Below are 23,878 nucleotides of genomic sequence, written 5' to 3'. Positions count from 1 at the left end.
TTAGCTCTACTAGGAGACAGAAAGTGATATTGCCTCAGTTACTGGCTTCAGTAACCGGGTCACCAACAGAAAGACAGTGACACGGGACCACGGATACCGGCCTCAGCTACCGGCTTCAGCTACCGAGGTGCGAATAGGGCTGCCTAGCAGCATGACCTATCGGCCACTGGGTGCCTGCCAAAAGGGTCATAAGGACCCGGAGTAAATGCAGCAGATATGCTCGGTATAAGCTAACATAAATCTCGTGAGACCGGAAAATCGTCTCGATAAACTGGCGGTAATGCCGTGTACCCATCTTAACGACTTAGTTCGACTTTGTATTGAATATGTCGACCATCATTCTTGTGAAGATCGCCTCGCCTGTCAATGACAGGCTGTCATATATCTTCTTCCACCAGCCGCTTGTGAATCGCGCGTCGAACAGCTCCCAGGTCCTTGTTGTAGCTCACGTAGGCCTCGCACGGCACACACAGAGCGTCGCACGTATCATTCTGGAGCTCCATCACCGCGGCAGCGTGGGCAGAAAAGTGCTCATATCGTAAATGAGCATGCTGAGATAAACTGCAGAAAGATCTAGCCATAGGAATGTCCGGAGCAAAGTGACGCTGTAGGGCGAATAGAGGTGGTACTTGGGTATTTGTAATCGGACGGAGTTGTTGTCGATAAGCATGTTGTGGCGGGTGCAACTAGGCTATATGTCGACATATCTACCCGCATATCTGCGGTAACTATGTTAGGTCCTTATGACCCTTTTGGCAGGCACCCACTGCTATCCCAGCATAAAAACCAAGGAAAATATGGCAAAAGTTACTTGGCGCTCAAAAGGAGACCGCTGACGCTTTAACCTGAAGGGCTGTTCGGTAATTTGTCGTATTGCTTAGGAGTATCCCTCGGAAGACGATTGATCGAGTTCGTGCATTTTTTACGAGAAAGCCGTCGATGACGCGCGGCATGGATCGGTACGATATCGGTCGCCTCCTTAACTACCTGGCATTTTTGTCGAGTATTGGCATAATGTGGCTCTTTGTCGTTGAGACCCTCCACCGATCGGTCATCCGAATTTCTTCAAGTGCATCACTTGGAGTGAAAGATCAGACTTTCAAATTCTAATGAAGAAAAAAGTAGTCAAAAATGAATAACTGGTATTTACGTGACGACAGTGGAGATGGCTTGGGCGACAACATCCGAAACCTTACATTTGTTTTCGCGTCAACACCAGCACAAAGGATAGTGCTCTGTTACTAGGGACGCGTCGGTAAATACTACTACTTGTTAAGTCTTCATTGAAGCGCTCCCGCTTATCCCAAATCGTAAAAAAGAAAAATCGGCTTTCACATCAGAATAGATCTCGATCCGAGAAATGGCCATGATATCCACCACAACGAACCGACCGTTGAACTGGAGTTGCTGCGAAGCTGAAGATAATACTTATCCGCATCCAGGTGGCACACAACTTCACGGTCACCTGCAGCCCTGCTCCCCCCCACAATGCTCAGCATGGCGATCTTAGCCTCTGTCGGGTTTTTTTCCTTGGTGATAGGCAGAAAATCACCATCGTGAGCTTCAAGTAGATCTCTCGCTGTTTCACCAAACTCTTCATCATCCAGCGCGGAAATTATCAGCTCCATCAGCCCTCGAGCCATTCGCGCTGTTGGGTTGCTCAGATATGGCGCCAGATTTGGTAGGTAGGTTTAAGCTGCCAACAACGTTAATCTTCTTGATCGGCCACTTGTATAAAGCGGTATCACTTGGCGAGAGCACAACCAAGTCAAACAATACAAGCTCAAGTACTTCCAGCTTCGGGCAAGCAGCAGCTAGCGCGCATAAATCTATATCGGCCACGCGTGCAATATCATACTCGTGCTCAATGTCTGGGTCGTCTAATTTAACCGAGAGCTTGCGTAGATTACCACCGATGATCGTGAGCACGTCCGACCAAACGCAATTTCAGCGAGCGAAGACAACTCTGATTTCGACTTGAAGGTGTACCTCTCGCTACCTTCGCGTAGTAGATTGGCGCCTTGAAATCAACCTCCAGCGTTTTCACCTCAGGCGTCAAGCAATACCAGTATTGGAGAAATAGACAAAGGTGGTGTTTACCAGCACAGCACGCGAAGCGTTGGCTCACACGTGTCGAATAATGAATAGGAATTGGTCAGCGAGAATCGTCAAAAAATAAAATGAGGGTTAATCGAGATACCTGATAGCCGCCTCCGTAGCTCCTGTACCTACGGCGTCGGTTATGTCGCTTTTCTTATTGTCCTCTTCGTATCGGTCGTATTATAGTAGTAGGGCGATATTTCGTAATCAACTCCAACCGTTTTCACTTCAGCCTTGGAGCTTTCAAACACGATATCACCGCGGGTACGAGAACCCCTGCTTGTGCCGTCGCCGGAGAAGGGCGACCTTGGACGATGTTCTTGAAACCCGTCGATTTCACAGGACGCTGAAAGACGGATATTCGACACCTCGGAACAACATAGGAGAGCTCAACCATCTTGAGCTGCACGTCTTTCAAATCGTCGTGAGTTGCCAGTTTGTCCAAAAGCTCCACAAAGTATCGGTGGTCGAAGCTATGGTGATCCGCAAGAGTTGCAAGAGTAACCTGAACGAACCGCTCCAGCGCATTTGCCTTGCCCACGAAAACGGCGTCAAAACCCACTTCGCTCCACTGCACGGGAGTGATCCACGTGGGGCGATCCAGTCGTAACTCGATAGAAGGCTTGACCGGGTCAAAGAATTTCACATCCGATCGCCCCCATTGCCCTCGGACCTGGTCAGGACCTCCCTCCACGAATTCGATTCCGGCTGTATTCAACATCGATAAAAACCACGCTTCCATCAGCCATTCATCCATCATGTCGACAACGCACCGGCTTGCAATTAACCTCAACAGCTGAAAACTGTGAGTGAGAGCAAGTTTCCGTGCAACGTAGGCGCTTATCAAAGGTGTGTAGTAAAGGTCTAAACACCCCTGATCCTTGTAATAAACTGCCCTCAAACGATCGACGACCCCGACGTCCCGCACGTGACGAATTCGTTCATCTAGTGACTCCACAGCTTTATCGATCGAAACGTCAAACATCAGCCTTGCACTTCCACCGGCCACACAGTATTTCATTTCCAGTAACTCCATTCTTTTGTTCGCTTCTTCATTCGCATCCTCCGATTCAGAATACGGAGGAAAGACGTTCTTCACAGTTTCGAAAAACTTTGGGTGTCGAATTGCGTTTGCATAGTCTTAAAAACTCCAGGATAGGAGCTCAAAGCTGTTTATGTTGTTCACTTTCTGCATCATCGCATTTTTCTCCCCCGACGTTGCGCCGTCAACGTCTGCTTCACCAGTACGACTGGAGCTTGGAGTTGCTAGTTCCACACCATGCAACCCCCACCCGCTTCCAGCAAACACAGCAGGAATTTTGCTGGCGCGTTCAGGTCGGAAGTTTCCACTCGTCCGAAGTGTTGAGCACACGATAACCAATCGATGCTTGGTGGCGTCTTCCCTTGCCAGTCCCTGCAGATAATCCGTGCCTCTCTCTCTTCTTTCATATTAAAGTCATATCCATCGAGAAACAGGATGGTCGTCTTCTCGGTCGACGTCTTACTGAGTAGCCACGATAGCTGGGACTCGAGCGTTGACATCTCCAGAGTACACATTACCTTCTCGTTCCCTCGTAGCCAGACGAAGTTAACAACTTTGTCCTTGTAAGAAAGGTGAAGCCAAATCACATCCCATCGAAACGGCTCTAGAGCGTAGGCAAACGCAAGCGTGGTACACGATTTCCCAGCCCCAGGAGGACCGACGATCCACAACAGCGCATACGTTCGGACGGAGTTACGATACATCTCCTTCCACTGCTCCAGAAACTGAGGTCGGCAGAAAAGCGTCAGCGGTTCTTCACAATCTCGAAGCTCCAGGCCGGAGCCACGAGTGCATCCCACAGGCAGCTCGTGCACTCGAGTGTCGCCGAACAGAGGGACCCGTAGACGAGCTTCACATTGGGTTCCTACCATTTTGAGCGTCTCGAACGGGAAAATGATCTCCGAACCGCGATATAAGCTCGGAATAACTACGATGAGCGCATGTTCGATGTCCTCACCTAGACCAGACACTAGATCGGAGGGCTCCAGAGGCTCATGCTGCTTGTTGAACGCGTCGCGGTTCTTGAATACGCGCAGTTGACTCTCAATAAGACTCTGGAACCGCTTCAGGTCCTTCGCGTAGACCTCCGCACAAAAATCCTGGATATCAAACACGCGGATGCGTCGAACTGCACTTGCTCTAGTGTGTGCAAACGGACCGCCCGTGGCCGCATTCACCAACTGGTACCAGATTTTAGCCGACATCGTATCCTCACGGCGAATTCTCCAGTGATGCCGATAGACTAGCTTTACAAAATTCCTACCCGAAATTTAGCCTTTGAAAACGCATTACAGCATCGATTCTTTCAAACTAATCACAAAATCTGCGCAACCTGGTGGCGATGTGGCTCATTTCGGTGACTGGCTACTTAGATGCTTACAGCTACATCGTTGTATGAAGTTAGTAGAGTCGCACCTTTCCAGTACTCCACTAACATAAAAAATGCCCCCATAATAATGGAAAAATGGTTTTATGAAAAGCTGCTAGATTGCGACCTACTTGACAGTCTGAGTAATCATGCAAGTTTCATCCATCACCTTTGCTGGCGGATAATAAACTAGCCCAGTTACTGCTACCTCTGCGCAGCGTACAACTCATTCGTCACACTGGACCGATCGTTGGACAGGGGTCGAGACGAAAGCGAAAATTCGGCCCAAGCTCAGCGCATCCAAAAGGTGCACAGCCTTGAGTGAATTCCCTCCTTTCCTGCTTCTCACGACACTGATCAGTGCAGCCTTCGACTGATTGGGAAGTCTCTCCTTCGTTAGAGACAGACACTCGCCGTCGTGGGCATTCAGTGCCTCGATTTCGTCAATGTCGTAGTTCCAATTGTAATCCCCAGACACTTTCAGCACCGCTAGCTCGCGCGCCATTCGATACGATTGATCGTTCAAGCAAGGCTCGAGATCCGGGAGGCTCTCTGAGTCGTAAATCTCGATCTCCCGGACCTTCCAAACGCGCAACGCATTGCTGCGCACAGTCACCACCACATTAAATCTGCTGACGTCGAGATCTTCCAGGTCAGGGCAAGCCTCCGCGAGCCCACTCAGATCCAGCGTAGCTTGCGTTGTTGAATCCTTTTCATCGTCCATTTCCCGATTTCTGCAGATTGAAAGTTCTTTCAACCGCCAAGCTGCTAATCCTATCAGGTCCGTCACCAATACCCCCTCTTCCATTGCATCAACGCTAAGCGTAAGAGCGCGTACGCAGGCAGATGGTTGTCTCGGAAAGAGTGAACTCTCTGGAGCATCGCAAATGAACTCACTAACTCCATCGTTCAGCACAACTCCGCAAAGTCCGTACCCAGGGATAACAGCATCAACCGATTGAGGAGAGAGCAGGGTCCCGCCGTGCTCGACAACGAGCCGGACTTGACACCTCAGGCATGATTTCTTCTCCACTAGGTAAAACCAGTCGAAGCTGTGCTCCTTGATTTATTTCAACAAACCCGTACTCTGGTGGGGGCCCAGACTTGTGTCTTGAACTTATTTCAGGGAATTTGTTCTTCAGCGTCGATTTGGCAGCGCCCAAAGCCGCTTTTGTCAAACAAACATCTCCAATGTGTAGCTCTTCCATCGAGAAATTTGACGATCCACAAGTCAGCGCATACAGTACCCACACCAGTTGATCCTGAGTGGTAGATTGTGCTCCTGAAATGTCGAGCCTGTCTACTTTCCTTATCAAGCCCAAATCCGCCACGGCAGAACAGGTCGCTGCGATTATTGTGTTCGACAACCAGTCGCACTTCAAGTTCAGCTCGTCATACTCCACGTCACGAGTGATGGGCGGGAAATTGAGATTTCCTAACGTTTTTCCACAAGTTGAGCGCCCACAGAGCAGTGTACTCACTAAATACCCAGCGTTCATCGTAGAGTCCACTCTGTCAGGATCGTCACTCCTACCATACTCAAGCGACAAACACTGTGTAGCAGCTCGTACCAGCGCTGTCGTCAACGCGGGGATCCCTGGTTGTGAGAAGTCCAGATGATCAATAAGGATTATTGAGCTCGATGCTGACTGGGCATTTGTCGACCTACGGCAGCTTTGTGGCGCTGGTGTAGACGCCACGGGAGCATAAGTCGCCAGACGTGTTTTGTGCAAACGTTTCATGACATTCTCAGCATTTCCAGTCGCGAACAACTGAACTACGGGAGGTACGTCGGCGTCAAGAAGCTTCTTCAGCTGAGTTGAGAGCGGCTTCGGTGCATCTCCAGGTGGGTCAGCTTCGCATTGACCTTCAGCATTGACAGTTGAGTTCTTGATGTCCCATTCGAGAGTGAATTCGCTGAAGTCGTACAGCTTCAGAGCCTCGTTCAGTCCCATTGCTTCCAACTTGTCCATGGCTTCCCGAAACTCCGTTGAGTTCATCGAGGGGTCGTCTGGAAACCCAAGTAGAGCGCCAAAGCTTACGTGGTACTGCGTTGCAGCGGGGTCTCGAGACGGTAAAGTACCGAAGAAGCAAAATATCCATTGCGGGTGATAGCTGAACACCATATCTGGCATTGACAGCGGGTATGTGAAAGTGTCGACCCATCAGATCCGTGTACGCCTTGTTATCGACTACACCCACAGCCGATATCAGCTCAATCGCTTCGCGAAGATGCTGCACACGCTTTCGATCTTGTCGATTGAGTTCATCCACGGAAAGTCGGAGGTAAAACAGGGTTGGATTGACAGCTCGCGGGGCTAACGTTTGGGTAGAGGGGCTGGACGGATATCTGCAGCTCCGATCCAGGACATCCAGGCTCGAGCTCTCCGTACAGTAGCATGCTAGCCCGTAAAGTAGACAGCCATGGATGGAGGAACGCCCACTTCGAGTCCATCGCTGAGAAGAAAACGGGAATGAGTGGTGGAGTGAGGGAAACATGAAATGTCAGTTCAATAGCTGTCAATCAAAGTAGTTAGTACTATCCGATTGGTGGTATATACGATTTATTTTTATTATTACATATATACAATATACAATGTATTTTGATTCTTTACGTGTTCGTAAAAAAAGAAATATGAGCACGTACTTATTAATATTTGGCACTGCAATTTTTTCTCGTGTTGTTAATACTACAGTACGAAGTATTAACGAGGGGCTTGCGGGCCTAACACGAAACTGTTCTGATCGCACTGCTCTCTTCTGTCTCTGCCAAGCACACAATTCATTTGTGACAGCGAACCGATCGTCGGACAGGTGTCGAGACGAAAGCAAAAATTCGGCTGAGGCACAATACGTCGAGAAGGTTCACGGCCTTGCGTTGTCTTCTGCTTTTCACGACACTGATCAGTGCAGCTTTCGACTCGCTGGGAAGTCTGTTCTTCGTCAGAGCCAAATAATCACCGTCGTGACTGTTGAGCGCCAGCATTTCGTTGATGTCATACTCCCATTGGTAAGAAGCAGACACTGTGAGTATCGCTAACCCGCGAGCCATTTGATATGAAGGGTTATCCAAACACGGCCCCAGATCCGGGACAATCGTAGAACCGTAAATCTCAATCTTCCGGATACGCCAAGTCCGCAATGCATGACTCCGAGAGCCCACTACCACGTTAAATCCAATGATGTTGAGCTCTTCTAGATCTGGACAAACCTCCGAGAGGATACTCAGATCCAGCACAGGCTGAGTCGTTGGGTCCCTCTCGGTCTTCCTCTTGCGAACGAAAAGGCTCATTACCCTCCAGCAGATTAAACCTAGGAGGTCCGTTACCAACGCGCCTACTTCGACACTTTCAAAGCTAAATGTAAGGGAACGGATGCTATTCCACAATGCTCTCGACAGTACCGAGTTTCCTTGGCCATCTCGGACAAATTCGCTGACTTCATCTCTCAAGATAACTTTGCAAACTCCGTATCCAGGGACAACAGCATCAACCAATTCAGGTGAACTGAAAGGGTCGTACCGTGCTCGGCAACGATACGGGCTTGACACCTCGAGCACGGTTTCTTCACCATTAGGCAAAACGAGTTGAATCTGAGCTCCTTGCTTCAATTCGACAAATCCGTACTTCGGTAGGTTCACTGACCCCTGATCTTGAATTACTCCAGGGAACTTATTCTGCAACGTTGCTTTGGCAGCAGTCAAAGCTGGCTTCGTCAAGGAAACACCCTCGCATTGGAGCGTACCAATCGACACACTTAAAGACCCACAACACAGCGCATATAGCACCCACGACAACCGATTCTGAGTAGGAGATTGCGTTCGTGAAAACCCCAGCCAGTCCACCTTCCTAATCGAGCTCAACTCCGCTACGGCAGAACACGTCGCAGCAAAGACGCCGTCTGGCGCCCAGTCGCAATTCAGATCCAAGAGGCCATACTCCACATTACGAGCGATAGACGGAAAGCTGAGATCTCCTAGTGTTACTCCACAGATTGAGCGGCCACTGACCAACGTACTCAGTAAATACCCAGCACTCATCACCGACTGTGCAGTATCGACCATGTCGTATTTACGATATCCCAGCGAGAAATACTGAATTGCGGTTCGTGCTAACGCCGTTGTCAGCTCTGGTATCCCTGATTCTGAGAAATCCAGATTAAACGCATAAATTGTTGGGTGCAATACAGGTTGGTCACCATTCGATCCATCGCATAATTGCGCGGCTGGAGTGGCTGACAAGGGATACTTTAACACCACACGAGTTTCTTGCAAACGTTTCACCACACTCGCAGCATTTCCGGTCGCGTGCAGCTGAACTACTGGGGGTACATCACTATCAAATAGTTTCTTTAGATGAGTTGACAAAGGCCTCGGTACATCGCAAAGAGCAGGACAATACCGCCCTCCAATGTTACCAGTCGAGTTCTCAGTAAGCCAATCGATAGTGAATTCACTGAAGTTGTAGAGCTTCACAGCTTCTTTCAGACCCATTGCTTCCAAGTTATCCATGGCTTTTTTGAACTCCGCCGAGTCAACCCATGGATCTTTTGGAAATCCAAGCAGAGTGCCAAAGCTAACGTGGTACTGCGTTGCAGCAGGGTCTTGAGGCGATAAAGTGCCGAAAATGCAGAATATCCACTTCGGGTGATGGGTACAGGCCTCGTCAGGTTCGACGGACATGAGCTGCTGGAACGCTGCATTGTCGACAATAGCCACTGCCGAGACCAACTCAATCGCTTCGCGGAGATGCTGTAAGTGCTTTCGGTCGTGTCGATGGACTTCATCCACTGAAATCTTGACGTAAATTACATTTTCCTCCACATTTTTTGCTTTTGGATAGAGGGGCGAGAGGATAATCTGCTGGTCCGATAATACCCGCTCCAGTTCAGGCTCGCCGCACCCTAGTACACTACCCCACAGGGTAGACAGCCAAGGATCGAGAAACGTCCAGTCGGATTCCATTGTCGGCAAACCGAAAGTGAGGGAGGGAAATGCCCTATATCTGAAGAAAGTGTCACTTCACGAGAATGACAGCTTCTTACCCCGGATGATTGAAAGCAGGCGAACACTTCATGCCTTTGGAGAGAACGCATCGCTCGGTGGGGGTGGAAGAATCAATTGAAGCGCATGTGGATTGTATAGCTTCAATTCATATGTAGACTGGGCGACAGAAGTATTCAGTGGCATCCTGGCCAACTGTGTTCACTTCCTGTCCAATTGGTAAGGCTTTTCGGCCCTCCTATTGTCTGCGCTTGCCGGTGCAGATCGGAAGTTGCCACATTTCGCAAATGGTCAATGTGAGAACGACAATGCGAGATTCGATCGATCCGACCACCGCCGAGTTGACAGTTGCGTTGGCTCGGACTCCCAAAAAATATATTTCACAGAATCCCAACGAAGTGGCTGGATACTTGTTGGCAAAATTCATTTGCCGTAATGTTTGTCTTCTGACCGGCGAAACATTTCGATTCCAGTTGTGGAATATCGGACCCCTTGTGACATCTGCCACAGCTTCACGTAGTGCATTAGCGCCGTCCGACATTTCATCGTACTCGCCGTTCTCCAGACTAACTTCTGTCAATGTTGCAATCAAATGAAAATTCCCCCGCTCTATGGTTTGTATTCATTCGAGAAGGAGGCAAGCTGCACCCAGCCTGACTAGATGGCGACAATGATGGTTTTATTCTATCTACCTCACGACGATGACGAGCCCTTGTCCCGTGACCGGGCATACTGGGCCCGTGCCAGGGGTCCGTGCGCCGAGCTCGTGTGAAGGTCTCAGTGGAGACGTGGCTACATCCTACACCGGGTACCCGTCTTAGGGTACTTGGAGTTGCTGCTGGCTTCGTGAAGGCACAGTTCCCGTCCGAGTGGGACTGACTGAGGTCCAAGGGGATCTCTATTCCCGCCTAGGACGGGTGTCGTGCAAGTGGAACTATGGTATTGAACGTGAACGCGGATGGGTTGTCACTCGAGGATGGAGGACATGCAGAGCGACCTCCGAGGCACAAAAGGAGAGGTGTCACCCGTAGGAACGAGGGCGGCTGTGCCGACCCTCGATATGTAGAATCAGTCATGAATCTTCCCTGTCTTAAAGACACAACAACAACAAGAGAGCTTTTGTATAGTTTAGTTAAGCTTACTTGTTAACCCTCTCTAAAGCTCGTCTGCTCTATCACCTTCGACCCCTTGCGAGCCTCCTTCTCTCCGAACAGTCTCAGCGTGCCAACCCCTGACGGAGGAGGTACACGACACCCTGTACGACCCAGCCGATAGGTTTTCGAGTCTTCATACCAGCCATGCAGGATACGGAACTTCCACAGCAAAACTTGGCGACAGACTCAAATTATCCCCGATTGTGACCAGCCAGTCTTCCCGGAGAAACCATTGCCCGGGTCACCGACACTCAACCATGTCGTGATCGAGTCTTTCCACCGCGCTGATGAAGCTGCTGAAGTTGGCCAAAGTAATTTTTGTTCCTTAAAACGGTATTAGCGAACTCAACGATGCCGAAGCCGGAATTCATATTGATCTGTCCGCGCTGGCTACGCATGCCCCGCTCTTCAGCATTTGCCCATTACAAAATATGGCGTGGTGATGTCTGCCCACGACGAGTCTTTACGCCGTTGGCCCATCAAGGCGATCACCTCGAATATATTCAGGAACGTTGTCCGACTTGATCGGATGTTTGAGAGACACCACACTACGAATGGCTCAAGAACTCGTCAAACTTGCAGTGACAATTCCATCGACGTATTATAGATGATGAGAAAATGAGGGAGATCAATGTATTCGACCGCTGGTTCTTGCCCATGAGCAAGAAAAACTCCCAACCGGCTCAAAGGCTGCAATGATTAGTGTTATCATGGCCGCAATCCGGAGTGGGTGGGTCGTTGCTCCGGAGTGGGTGAATATATTTGAATATATGAAGCAGTTAAACTACCAGCTGGAGTCTTTCGCCTCCTACTCGTTAAAACTAACAGCTTGAGTCTTTCGTCTCCTCCTCGTTGTAAGAAGCAAATGCGCTAGCGCTTGATGTCGAAAAGCACGCTTGTGCCAGCTGATTCCATTCCATTCGCTCCACTACCTCGGGATCCAGGTTAATCTTGACATTGCTTGGAATGTGTTCGTCGACTTCGGATGCTTTCAGCTTTGGGCACTGGCACACATCGACAAATGACCGGTGTTGATGAAGGAAGCAAGCCATGTCGATATTAGCCGTGCTTGTAGAAGCTCGCAGGGCAGTCACCATTTGCCCACTGTGGCCGAAGTCCCTTTCAATCTGAGCAGACGAAGATGGGACTGCAAACAGGATGCGAGCAACCACGGGTAGCAAGACGTAGCGCTTGGACTGCTGCTGCCGATGCCAAAATTCCAGGATACTCTCCGGTCTGCGGACGCTCGTCTTAGCTGGATCAGGAACTGTTATCATCTGCAGCCCATCCGAATCTTCTAACCACCTTTTCAGCTCACCGGCGATGGGAGCATCGTGCTCGTTACGTTGTTGAGCAGGTCGTTCGGTGCTTCGGAAGGGTTGAACTGCAAAGGTTGCCAAAATGTCGTCTTAGAAAACATTGGCCTGCACAGCTGGAGCAGCAATCGGATCAACGGGTGCTGGGTCTTGACTGTTGGCTACTAAGCGCATTAGCGACTTCAAGCGCTTCAAAATTGCAGCTTGAACGGCGACAACATGACCAGCGACAAGATCATCCCGCATTCTCCCTTCAGTACGTGCAACGGCGGCAATCACTTCGTCCATCGGACTCCCCACGTGCTTAACCGAAGGATGCATCACCAGTTGCATCTCAAAAATGTAGGAACCGGATGCAATGTAGTCTGCATCTACATATCGGCGGAAGAAGTTGTGGTAAAACGCCTTCTGTAGCAGCATCCCTGTCCTCGCCACCAGCGATGTTAGTTGAAAGGGGTGAATATTGACGGCGTTCGTCGGAGCCGTGTCGTAGAGCCTGATGGGGCTGTCAAGTGCGAGAGAAGTCATGCGCATCGTATACAAGGACAGCAAGACTTGCACTTGATTCGTATCCTGCGCCTGTGATCGCTTCGTCACGAGAAGAATCGGTGTAAGGATTGATAATAGCTGCACCAAATGCTGTTGACAACCGGCAAGGTGAAACCCTGGTGGCGCTCGCTTCTTTTTCCGTGCATGCTGAGCTGAACGCGCCTCGTACCATGCCTCCAGAGCTGGCCACTTCTCCAGTACCCGCTCCATCGTGGCTGCCATCCCCATGAAGCGATGCGGCTTGTAGCCTACTAGTTGGGTACCATTGCCTTCCCCCAACATTATCATCAGCATGGGAAGCAGGTCGCCAAGTGTCGAGTTGGTGGAGGTGCCGTACACCGTTTGAGATAGCTTGTTTAGCAACTCCGACATCTCGGGATTGTGCGATTTTCGCGCCAAGCCGCAGGCCATCTTGGTGGCAGCGTTCACCATGTGAGGGATGCACCATTCCCACTTCAATCCATTTAACGTCGGGGCTGCTGTCAGTGGTGGAGCCGAAGAAGTCGCTCGGGGACAGGCCAAAGTCAAACAGAATACCACAAATCCACCGCTCAAAAGGGCCGCGAATCCTTGGTCGCGTTCTCCGTACATTGGCAAGAAATGACGAGTACCGAGAAGCACAGTACGCAGTCGGAAGTGGGAGTCGACGAAGTAGATGCGCAAACCGAGATACTTTTCGCCACCATGCTTTGGGGTCCAGAAGTCAACATCCATCGTCAAACACTTGATAAGTCCCAAACGATTGTCTCTGATGAACCCTATCAGCTCTTGGCGACCGGATGCGTACAACTCGACAAGTGAATGTGTCACCGTTCTTGAGTTCACTGTTGTCTTGAACTCATCTTTTGTGACGACTTCCTTCAGAATGACTGACTCTTCGTACTCACCAAACCGGAATGGCAAGTTGTTGTAAACAATTCGAATCGTCTCCAGCAACAAACACAAACGCTTCGCATCGTCACGGCATAACGCGGACGCTAGAATGCAGTTGACCTCTTCAGCGCGGTCCCGCTTGCGCGTATTCTGTAGGGCCGTCTTTTCAGACTGGATTTGGTGCGTCTCCCACAAGTGCTTTGTAGCATTAGTGGTTTTTCCTCCATGGAAGGGCAGGAACGTGATATCCCGACGGCACGCATCGCTTGCCATGCACAACCACCCGACAACAAGGGATTCGCGGAACCAGCACTTCACGCGGACTCCATATTGGAACGTAATAGACCGATGGCTTCGGGGCAGAGGCATCGGCGTACACGTTTGGGTTGGCCTAAACTGGAGTACCGCCTCACGGATACATGCTGGGATCCGAGCAATATCGTCTGCATCATACAGCGCCGTCGGCTCGGGAGGCCACTCACAGGAGTCACGGCCAGTAACGTCGGGTGGCTGGTGTGGCGTTGGTGTCGTAGCTCCAGCACCGGGTCCTACGGAGTTCGAAGTCGTCCGACGGAAATCACCACAGGGTAGACTCGAAGTTATTGGGGGTGCCGATTGCGTGAAGGGTATCTGTTGGGATGCTGACGTCCTTGCTTGTTCTGATAACGGAAGTCGCGCAAATGCTGAGCCGTGAGTGACGTTTTGGGGAGGCCCTCCTCTTGCTCCAGCAACAGCAGATTCCTCTTGGGACTGCTGGCCATTTGCGTAGCCTCGTGTAGCCGTCACTTCAGTAGTGTCATCGCAGTAATCTTCAGAATCATACTCGACAGGAGACGATGGTGCTGTATCAACACCTCGAGCACCTCGAGTGGAGGCTGGTCCTTCAGCATTGAAATCACGACTGGAAGAGAGTTGGTCCATCGTCACTTGCAACCCGACCGCTTCTGGCGACGACAGTGAAGTGGGTTATTTGACCGCCCGTTTGCCGTAGTCACGCGTTGTGGCGCGGCCCGCTACATATATTAGTAGAGAGAGAGCAATGCTAGATAGCGAAAAGCTGATTCGGGCATTCATTTAGCACTTACCGATAAAAGCACGAGGAGCGAAGGCGAACTCTCAAAGAGTTGATGTGATTCAGGGACAACGAAGTTGTGGAGCTTGGGGGCCGGGAGAAGTGTTGAAGACGAGAAGTGGTAGACGATAGGGGTGCTCGAAACAGGGACAATTGAAATGTGACGTCTCCAGCCAAGATGGTGAGGTTGCTACGCGCCACGGCGTCCTAGAAGCTGCAGGTGGCGTATGCAGCTGTCACCATTTGCCTTTCTTGCGTTGGAACGATAGTGCGGCTTGGATACGCTGCCGGGAAAAGGTGCCAAGAGTGAGGAAGCTACATGTACGTGCCTTTGCTTTTCCTCCACGACCCTACTGAAAGGGTGCGGCTTTATCCGAAGCCAATTATATCTGCGCGAGGAGCAAATAGGAGCTCCAGGAAGCGAAGCTGGCGATCCGTTACACTTCCTGTTTTTGCAAGAGTATTGGTTTGAACAGCAAATACCGATATACCGCCTTCAAACTTTGAAACCCCGCGCCGACGAAGTTGATAAACCGGTTTATCAAGTTCCTTTTTCTAAACTCATTCCAGCCATGGTATCCTGGGACGAACACGAAAACCTATCGGCTGGGTCATACAGGGCTCGTCATCGACGTGAGATAGATGGAATAAAACCATCATTGTCGCCATCTAGTCAGGCTGGGTGCAGCTTGCCTCCTTCTCGAATGAATACAAACCATAGAGCGGGGGAATTTTCATTTGATTGCAACATTGACAGAAGTTAGTCTGGAGAACGGCGAGTACGATGAAATGTCGGACGGCGCTAATGCACTACGTGAAGCTGTGGCAGATGTCACAAGGGGTCCGATATTCCACAACTGGAATCGAAATGTTTCGCCGGTCAGAAGACAAACATTACGGCAAATGAATTTTGCCAACAAGTATCCAGCCACTTCGTTGGGATTCTGTGAAATATATTTTTTGGGAGTCCGAGCCAACGCAACTGTCAACTCGGCGGTGGTCGGATCGATCGAATCTCGCATTGTCGTTCTCACATTGACCATTTGCGAAATGTGGCAACTTCCGATCTGCACCGGCAAGCGCAGACAATAGGAGGGCCGAAAAGCCTTACCAATTGGACAGGAAGTGAACACAGTTGGCCAGGATGCCACTGAATACTTCTGTCGCCCAGTCTACATATGAATTGAAGCTATACAATCCACATGCGCTTCAATTGATTCTTCCACCCCCACCGAGCGATGCGTTCTCTCCAAAGGCATGAAGTGTTCGCCTGCTTTCAATCATCCGGGGTAAGAAGCTGTCATTCTCGTGAAGTGACACTTTCTTCAGATATAGGGCATTTCCCTCCCTCACTTTCGGTTTGCCGACAATGGAATCCGACTGGACGTTTCTCGATCCTTGGCTGTCTACCCTGTGGGGTAGTGTACTAGGGTGCGGCGAGCCTGAACTGGAGCGGGTATTATCGGACCAGCAGATTATCCTCTCGCCCCTCTATCCAAAAGCAAAAAATGTGGAGGAAAATGTAATTTACGTCAAGATTTCAGTGGATGAAGTCCATCGACACGACCGAAAGCACTTACAGCATCTCCGCGAAGCGATTGAGTTGGTCTCGGCAGTGGCTATTGTCGACAATGCAGCGTTCCAGCAGCTCATGTCCGTCGAACCTGACGAGGCCTGTACCCATCACCCGAAGTGGATATTCTGCATTTTCGGCACTTTATCGCCTCAAGACCCTGCTGCAACGCAGTACCACGTTAGCTTTGGCACTCTGCTTGGATTTCCAAAAGATCCATGGGTTGACTCGGCGGAGTTCAAAAAAGCCATGGATAACTTGGAAGCAATGGGTCTGAAAGAAGCTGTGAAGCTCTACAACTTCAGTGAATTCACTATCGATTGGCTTACTGAGAACTCGACTGGTAACATTGGAGGGCGGTATTGTCCTGCTCTTTGCGATGTACCGAGGCCTTTGTCAACTCATCTAAAGAAACTATTTGATAGTGATGTACCCCCAGTAGTTCAGCTGCACGCGACCGGAAATGCTGCGAGTGTGGTGAAACGTTTGCAAGAAACTCGTGTGGTGTTAAAGTATCCCTTGTCAGCCACTCCAGCCGCGCAATTATGCGATGGATCGAATGGTGACCAACCTGTATTGCACCCAACAATTTATGCGTTTAATCTGGATTTCTCAGAATCAGGGATACCAGAGCTGACAACGGCGTTAGCACGAACCGCAATTCAGTATTTCTCGCTGGGATATCGTAAATACGACATGGTCGATACTGCACAGTCGGTGATGAGTGCTGGGTATTTACTGAGTACGTTGGTCAGTGGCCGCTCAATCTGTGGAGTAACACTAGGAGATCTCAGCTTTCCGTCTATCGCTCGTAATGTGGAGTATGGCCTCTTGGATCTGAATTGCGACTGGGCGCCAGACGGCGTCTTTGCTGCGACGTGTTCTGCCGTAGCGGAGTTGAGCTCGATTAGGAAGGTGGACTGGCTGGGGTTTTCACGAACGCAATCTCCTACTCAGAATCGGTTGTCGTGGGTGCTATATGCGCTGTGTTGTGGGTCTTTAAGTGTGTCGATTGGTACGCTCCAATGCGAGGGTGTTTCCTTGACGAAGCCAGCTTTGACTGCTGCCAAAGCAACGTTGCAGAATAAGTTCCCTGGAGTAATTCAAGATCAGGGGTCAGTGAACCTACCGAAGTACGGATTTGTCGAATTGAAGCAAGGAGCTCAGATTCAACTCGTTTTGCCTAATGGTGAAGAAACCGTGCTCGAGGTGTCAAGCCCGTATCGTTGCCGAGCACGGTACGACCCTTTCAGTTCACCTGAATTGGTTGATGCTGTTGTCCCTGGATACGGAGTTTGCAAAGTTATCTTGAGAGATGAAGTCAGCGAATTTGTCCGAGATGGCCAAGGAAACTCGGTACTGTCGAGAGCATTGTGGAATAGCATCCGTTCCCTTACATTTAGCTTTGAAAGTGTCGAAGTAGGCGCGTTGGTAACGGACCTCCTAGGTTTAATCTGCTGGAGGGTAAAGAGCCTTTTCGTTCGCAAGAGGAAGACCGAGAGGGACCCAACGACTCAGCCTGTGCTGGATCTGAGTATCCTCTCGGAGGTTTGTCCAGATCTAGAAGAGCTCAACATCATTGGATTTAACGTGGTAGTGGGCTCTCGGAGTCATGCATTGCGGACTTGGCGTATCCGGAAGATTGAGATTTACGGTTCTACGATTGTCCCGGATCTGGGGCCGTGTTTGGATAACCCTTCATATCAAATGGCTCGCGGGTTAGCGATACTCACAGTGTCTGCTTCTTACCAATGGGAGTATGACATCAACGAAATGCTGGCGCTCAACAGTCACGACGGTGATTATTTGGCTCTGACGAAGAACAGACTTCCCAGCGAGTCGAAAGCTGCACTGATCAGTGTCGTGAAAAGCAGAAGACAACGCAAGGCCGTGAACCTTCTCGACGTATTGTGCCTCAGCCGAATTTTTGCTTTCGTCTCGACACCTGTCCGACGATCGGTTCGCTGTCACAAATGAATTGTGTGCTTGGCAGAGACAGAAGAGAGCAGTGCGATCAGAACAGTTTCGTGTTAGGCCCGCAAGCCCCTCGTTAATACTTCGTACTGTAGTATTAACAACACGAGAAAAAATTGCAGTGCCAAATATTAATAAGTACGTGCTCATATTTCTTTTTTTACGAACACGTAAAGAATCAAAATACATTGTATATTGTATATATGTAATAATAAAAATAAATCGTATATACCACCAATCGGATAGTACTAACTACTTTGATTGACAGCTATTGAACTGACATTTCATGTTTCCCTCACTCCACCACTCATTCCCGTTTTCTTCTCAGCGATGGACTCGAAGTGGGCGTTCCTCCATCCATGGCTGTCTACTTTACGGGCTAGCATGCTACTGTACGGAGAGCTCGAGCCTGGATGTCCTGGATCGGAGCTGCAGATATCCGTCCAGCCCCTCTACCCAAACGTTAGCCCCGCGAGCTGTCAATCCAACCCTGTTTTACCTCCGACTTTCCGTGGATGAACTCAATCGACAAGATCGAAAGCGTGTGCAGCATCTTCGCGAAGCGATTGAGCTGATATCGGCTGTGGGTGTAGTCGATAACAAGGCGTACACGGATCTGATGGGTCGACACTTTCACATACCCGCTGTCAATGCCAGATATGGTGTTCAGCTATCACCCGCAATGGATATTTTGCTTCTTCGGTACTTTACCGTCTCGAGACCCCGCTGCAACGCAGTACCACGTAAGCTTTGGCGCTCTACTTGGGTTTCCAGACGACCCCTCGATGAACTCAACGGAGTTTCGGGAAGCCATGGACAAGTTGGAAGCAATGGGACTGAACGAGGCTCTGAAGCTGTACGACTTCAGCGAATTCACTCTCGAATGGGACATCAAGAACTCAACTGTCAATGCTGAAGGTCAATGCGAAGCTGACCCACCTGGAGATGCACCGAAGCCGCTCTCAACTCAGCTGAAGAAGCTTCTTGACGCCGACGTACCTCCCGTAGTTCAGTTGTTCGCGACTGGAAATGCTGAGAATGTCATGAAACGTTTGCACAAAACACGTCTGGCGACTTATGCTCCCGTGGCGTCTACACCAGCGCCACAAAGCTGCCGTAGGTCGACAAATGCCCAGTCAGCATCGAGCTCAATAATCCTTATTGATCATCTGGACTTCTCACAACCAGGGATCCCCGCGTTGACGACAGCGCTGGTACGAGCTGCTACACAGTGTTTGTCGCTTGAGTATGGTAGGAGTGACGATCCTGACAGAGTGGACTCTACGATGAACGCTGGGTATTTACTGAGTACACTGCTCTGTGGGCGCTCAACTTGTGGAAAAACGTTAGGAAATCTCAATTTCCCGCCCATCACTCGTGACGTGGAGTATGACGAGCTGAACTTGAAGTGCGACTGGTTGTCGAACACAATAATCGCAGCGACCTGTTCTGCCGTGGCGGATTTGGGCTTGATAAGGAAAGTAGACAGGCTCGACATTTCAGGAGCACAATCTACCACTCAGGATCAACTGGTGTGGGTACTGTATGCGCTGACTTGTGGATCGTCAAATTTCTCGATGGAAGAGCTACACATTGGAGATGTTTGCTTGACAAAAGATCTGAGGGTTTCATGTGTGATGGAACGGGTTCTCTGAGTGACATGTTGAGTGCGTAGTTCTTACGGTTGGGGCCGCGGGCTAGGAGCCGAGCGCAGAGAGCTGAGCGCTAAGAAGCCAGGAAATGCCATGAATCAGCTTCTTCCATTGTGACGGTGACAAGCGGAAAACCTTTTGGCTCTGTGATGGGATAGAATAGATTTTTTGGTAAAAAAAAGAATCGTGGTAATGCGTTATTACTGTACTTAAGTACGCCTCAAATGTATCTTGCCTATAATTACCATGTCCAGCTCACAACCAACCGAGGGAGCACATGTATCGTGGGTGTGTTAGGAGGATTCCTGGAAACGCGAAGCCTGGACAAAGATACAGTACAGTCTTCCAAGATAAGACATTGTGCGTTGGGCTGCTGATGGGGATCATTCGCGGTCTCAGCTTGTTAATTATGTATTAAATGCTGGCGAGGAGAACGGGGTCGCTTGAGTGTCGACCGTGGTGCGCTGTCAAGGTTCAGTTTATTACAAACAAATTGAAGTGGTGGTATCTGCTCGACAAGTCCCTGCCATCAACACGCTAGAGTTACCCCATAATTCGGGTAGCTCAGAACCTCACTGCGAATGCTCGATAACTTGTTAAACTTAAAGTGAGAGCAAGAAGGAATACATTTGGTGGTTGGGAAATGGCGGGAATGTATTTTGATGATTAGTTCTTGCTTTACAATATTTTCCTTGACCCCATACCGTTTCTACTTGGAGCCACAACTCTATTAATCCACACGATACCCGTCAAGCAAAGTAGGATCGACAGAACACCTGAATAACGAAAAGTGTATTGCGCAACTTTTCGCAAGGTTGCTGTTAACATTTCTAAAGATTTTTTTCCCATACTATGTATAACCCTAGCCAACCGCTGCCTTGAATCGAGCTGCACCCGGTGCCTTGGGTCGAACAGTTGAGACACATCCATCCGTTGGTAGTCGACTTGTTTGGTACGTCGGGGGTCTAAGCCTAGACAACTCCCGAGATGGAGCCGGAATTCGGAAACGATTTTCCCTTGCTGGTCTTGAGAAAGCACGTGCCGTGGCTTGAGTCATTCCACGTGAACGCAGTGCAGCCATTCGTGCGGGCACAGATGGCGCAGCACCCGATAGGATCGATGCTGGCGCGCTTACCAATATTAGCGCCAAGGAACATAACGTTCTTCTGCAAGCTCGAAGAGCATGTCGACACGCTCGAGACGGCCGCCTGGGAGACGGTTGCGCCCAGCACGCCCACGCAGACAAACAGGAGCTTGGCGATCTGCATTGTGTCAGTGCGAGAAACTTGGAGAATGAACACGGCAAATGCTAGCATGCACGCGAAGTCAAGCACGCTGTGACATTCATTGCCAATGTGATGTATGTTCGCAGAGAGCCAGACGCGTGCTACGCTCCTCTGAGAGGAGTCCTCTCGTCGCAATTCGAACTGGGACTTGCCTCATTATAGTATTGGTATGTAGCCTCACTATTCGCAGCCGTGTATGTACAGTAAGGTACGGTGCCAGTCGCGTGCAATCTGCCAGTTCCGTGCCACTTTAGCTTCAACCAATTAGAATGCCGTAAGTATTTTTAAAGAACCCTATTGGCAAAAAGTCTGTAAGCGCTACCAGCCAATAAAACCCGCCAAACTGTATACGAACAAGACACATTTCCCGCCAGTTTGAGCTCAGTCTCCTATTTCCTGAAGCCTACAAACCACCCACCAACCCCGCAGCGACCACCTCGACAATGCCCGCGTACGAGATCGAAGACCTCAATTCTGCAGTGAAGCGCGTCCTCGCCGGCGACAGCGCCCGCAGTGTCAGCGACAGCACCCCAATTCCGTATCGGACCCTTACGAAATGGGCCGCGAAGGGGAAAATGGGCATCTTCCGCGCACCTGTTCGTCATGGCCCGGCTCCGCTGCTCTCGCAACCAGCGGAGGCATGCTTGGTCGAGTGGATTGTCGGGCGCCAACTGGTCGGTCACCCCGCAAGTCGCAAGGAGGTCATCTTCAAAGCCGGCACCATGACCTCCATGGCTACTGGTCAAACGGTTGGTGGCGGGTGGTACCGCCGCTTCATGGGGCGACACCCGATGCTGGCAACTCGAACGTCTCAGGCGGTATGCAAGGCCCGCAACGCTGTGACCAAGAGCGATCTCGGGCAGTTTTTTAGTTCACTGATCAAGGCTGTGGTCGAGAGTCGTTTGGACGCGTCTCGCGTGTTCAACATGGACGAAACAGCGTTTCAGACCAACAAGGGCTCCAAGAATGTCGTGGCGGTTCGAGGCTCCAAGAACGTTTGGCACCAAGACGTTGCGCTCAATTTTCACCTCACGCTGGTCGCGTGTGGCAGCGCGTCGGGGTGCATGGTGCCACCGCTTTTCGTGCTGCCGGGGTTGACAGTCAAGCTCAAAGTTCTAGATGGCTGCGCCATACCCGGGGCTGCCGTCACCACCTCGAGCTCCGCGTTCATGAATGGATTTCTCTTTCTTGAGTGGCTGCGCTTTTTTTCGGCTAGCGTGCCCAAGGACGTGCAGCGACCTCTTCTCCTGATTCTGGATGGGTGTTCGTCTCATTACTCCGTGGAGATCATCTTAGAGGCAGCTCGGCTTGGCGTGCTTCTGTTGTTGCTGCCTTCGAACGCGACCCACCTGCTTCAACCACTGGATGTCGCTGTGTTTTCGTCGTTCAAGGCGAAGCTACGCCGCCTAACCGAGATCTACGTTGGCGAGACTGGACGCAATTCGGTCGACAAAGAGGAAGCCATCCGGATGGCAAGCGCAGCATGGGTAGGATGCAAGATGGGTGAGAACGTCAAAGCGGGGTTTGCTGCGTGCGGCCTTTTCCCTCCGTCCAAGCCTCGTATGGACATGTGCATCGACAATTTCCGGCGCAACGGGACCCCCGCATCTACGAAGCTGGCAGCGTGGCTCCGGATCAAGGAGGTCGTGCAGAAGGAGGTGCTCGTGCTACCGCCGTCCAAGAAGCAGGTGCGCAAGACAGCAACGGTCGCCGGTCGTCTTTTGACCTAGGAAACACTGGAAGCGATGGCACAACCGATGAAGAAGCCCAAGAAGGCAGCCAAGACGAAGAAGCATCCGATGGCAACGAAGGCGACGAAGATGAAGAGGGTGCCGTCTCCGGTGCCGGAGCCTGTGCAGCTGCAGTTCCAGTCTGCGTCGAAGCACGGTGAGGCAAACCAGCAGGATAAAGTTGTGTGGGAGGCGATAGTTTAGTATAACCAAAGAAAAAAGCTTTTGCTGAGGCATTTTCCACCACATTGTCTTCATTGTTTTTGTTGTTTATTTCCTACTTTCTATAGTGATACGATATCCCTCTGTATGCCTGGGCCCGCTGTGATGTCCGGTTTTTGAGATTTGACGATCTCAAACCGTTATCAGAAGGGGAACCCGACTCATGGTACTTAGCATACTGGCGGTCAATCCGTTCACTCGGTGGCAGCCGTCGGTCGCTTTCGCAGTTCTGTGGCAGCCCCCCAATGCTCTAATTGACAGTTAGCCCACTAGTGTTTTGGTTGAGTTAATGCTGCCAGGTGGAATCGAACCACCGTCCTCTCGGTTATGGTCCGAGGACTTTACGACTAAGCTATGGCAGCGCTGCCACTGAGCACAAATCATACTATATTTATACACAAATCACATAATATTGTGTACCATATTGTGATATCGTATATCCTGTCTTATACGATTTCAAATGGGTGCAAATCATTTTGTACAGGTTGTTTCGGTGCTGTCATGAGAGCAAAAAGAGATTTGTCCCCCTTACAAAACAACAGATAAAATGCGGCAGATAACTGGTCCTGCCGTGAATGGGTTTGCAAATAGTCAGCAACTCCTAATTGAGCTCTCATTTACTGTAGAGCTCAGTAAAACAGTCTGCTAACAGAAGAGATTGCGCTCTCTTCAGATATGCGTTTACATCTCAAAACTAATTGCCCAATAAAAAGTTATGAGTGAAACAGTGAGCGGGATTACATTAAGACACACAAGTGGGACCGTACCTTAGATGTATTGTGGTTTTCACCCGTTTTGGCATATCGGGTGGTTCAAGATCCGATATATCGGGCCCGATTAGCTAAGGGAAGCAAAGTATATCTGGCGCGATTTGACTCTGGGGCCCAGAGTCAAATCGGGCCAGATATATTTTGCCCCCAGACTGGGGGCTCCGAGTTGTGAAGCAGGGGACAGTAATGCCGCT

The 23,878-nt window shown here is 50.3% G+C and overlaps 11 protein-coding genes and 1 non-coding gene across 12 annotated transcripts; 4 read left to right on the top strand and 8 right to left on the bottom strand.

Annotated features, from left to right (window-relative positions):
* Window positions 1–2,323: 2,323 nt before the first annotated feature.
* PHYSODRAFT_302866 (hypothetical protein) lies at window positions 2,324–3,136 on the bottom strand (the record flags this gene model as incomplete). Its single annotated transcript, XM_009532279.1, has 1 exon — window positions 2,324–3,136. The coding sequence occupies one exon, from the start codon at window positions 3,134–3,136 to the stop codon at window positions 2,324–2,326; it is 813 nt and encodes a 270-aa protein (XP_009530574.1).
* A 230-nt stretch (window positions 3,137–3,366) lies between these two features.
* PHYSODRAFT_302865 (hypothetical protein) lies at window positions 3,367–4,347 on the bottom strand (the record flags this gene model as incomplete). Its single annotated transcript, XM_009532278.1, has 1 exon — window positions 3,367–4,347. One exon carries the CDS (start codon window positions 4,345–4,347, stop codon window positions 3,367–3,369), a length of 981 nt encoding a protein of 326 aa, XP_009530573.1.
* Window positions 4,348–4,737: 390 nt separating this feature from the next.
* Window positions 4,738–6,966, bottom strand: PHYSODRAFT_302864 (hypothetical protein; the record flags this gene model as incomplete). Its single annotated transcript, XM_009532277.1, has 4 exons — window positions 4,738–5,563; window positions 5,592–6,522; window positions 6,554–6,829; window positions 6,882–6,966. 4 exons carry the CDS (start codon window positions 6,964–6,966, stop codon window positions 4,738–4,740), a joined length of 2,118 nt encoding a protein of 705 aa, XP_009530572.1.
* Window positions 6,967–7,293: 327 nt separating this feature from the next.
* PHYSODRAFT_302863 (hypothetical protein) lies at window positions 7,294–9,474 on the bottom strand (the record flags this gene model as incomplete). The annotated part of the gene is made up of 1 exon (XM_009532276.1): window positions 7,294–9,474. One exon carries the CDS (start codon window positions 9,472–9,474, stop codon window positions 7,294–7,296), a length of 2,181 nt encoding a protein of 726 aa, XP_009530571.1.
* Window positions 9,475–11,488: 2,014 nt separating this feature from the next.
* Window positions 11,489–11,944, bottom strand: PHYSODRAFT_512109 (hypothetical protein; the record flags this gene model as incomplete). The annotated part of the gene is made up of 1 exon (XM_009532275.1): window positions 11,489–11,944. One exon carries the CDS (start codon window positions 11,942–11,944, stop codon window positions 11,489–11,491), a length of 456 nt encoding a protein of 151 aa, XP_009530570.1.
* A 132-nt stretch (window positions 11,945–12,076) lies between these two features.
* On the bottom strand, window positions 12,077–13,678 carry PHYSODRAFT_334925 (hypothetical protein; the record flags this gene model as incomplete). Its single annotated transcript, XM_009532274.1, has 1 exon — window positions 12,077–13,678. One exon carries the CDS (start codon window positions 13,676–13,678, stop codon window positions 12,077–12,079), a length of 1,602 nt encoding a protein of 533 aa, XP_009530569.1.
* Window positions 13,679–15,846: 2,168 nt separating this feature from the next.
* Window positions 15,847–18,027, top strand: PHYSODRAFT_302861 (hypothetical protein; the record flags this gene model as incomplete). The annotated part of the gene is made up of 1 exon (XM_009532273.1): window positions 15,847–18,027. One exon carries the CDS (start codon window positions 15,847–15,849, stop codon window positions 18,025–18,027), a length of 2,181 nt encoding a protein of 726 aa, XP_009530568.1.
* A 327-nt stretch (window positions 18,028–18,354) lies between these two features.
* PHYSODRAFT_302860 (hypothetical protein) lies at window positions 18,355–19,679 on the top strand (the record flags this gene model as incomplete). Its single annotated transcript, XM_009532272.1, has 3 exons — window positions 18,355–18,439; window positions 18,492–18,767; window positions 18,799–19,679. 3 exons carry the CDS (start codon window positions 18,355–18,357, stop codon window positions 19,677–19,679), a joined length of 1,242 nt encoding a protein of 413 aa, XP_009530567.1.
* Window positions 19,680–20,650: 971 nt separating this feature from the next.
* PHYSODRAFT_455008 (hypothetical protein) lies at window positions 20,651–20,884 on the bottom strand (the record flags this gene model as incomplete). The annotated part of the gene is made up of 1 exon (XM_009532271.1): window positions 20,651–20,884. A coding segment is annotated over one exon (234 nt), but the record flags the coding sequence as incomplete, so codon positions are not given.
* Window positions 20,885–21,753: 869 nt separating this feature from the next.
* PHYSODRAFT_513626 (hypothetical protein) lies at window positions 21,754–22,104 on the top strand (the record flags this gene model as incomplete). The annotated part of the gene is made up of 1 exon (XM_009532270.1): window positions 21,754–22,104. A coding segment is annotated over one exon (351 nt), but the record flags the coding sequence as incomplete, so codon positions are not given.
* A 174-nt stretch (window positions 22,105–22,278) lies between these two features.
* PHYSODRAFT_434872 (hypothetical protein) lies at window positions 22,279–22,689 on the top strand (the record flags this gene model as incomplete). The annotated part of the gene is made up of 1 exon (XM_009532269.1): window positions 22,279–22,689. A coding segment is annotated over one exon (411 nt), but the record flags the coding sequence as incomplete, so codon positions are not given.
* A 515-nt stretch (window positions 22,690–23,204) lies between these two features.
* On the bottom strand, window positions 23,205–23,276 carry PHYSODRAFT_t1158. Its single transcript has one exon. It is a non-coding gene; the product is annotated as a tRNA-Met (tRNA).
* Between the last annotated feature and the right edge of the window lie 602 nt (window positions 23,277–23,878).

This window comes from Phytophthora sojae, assembly GCF_000149755.1.
Source record: "Phytophthora sojae unplaced genomic scaffold PHYSOscaffold_6, whole genome shotgun sequence".
NCBI lineage: Eukaryota > Oomycota > Peronosporomycetes > Peronosporales > Peronosporaceae > Phytophthora > Phytophthora sojae.
Note: the sequence above shows the minus strand (reverse complement) of the source record. Positions and strands in the feature narration are given on the sequence as shown.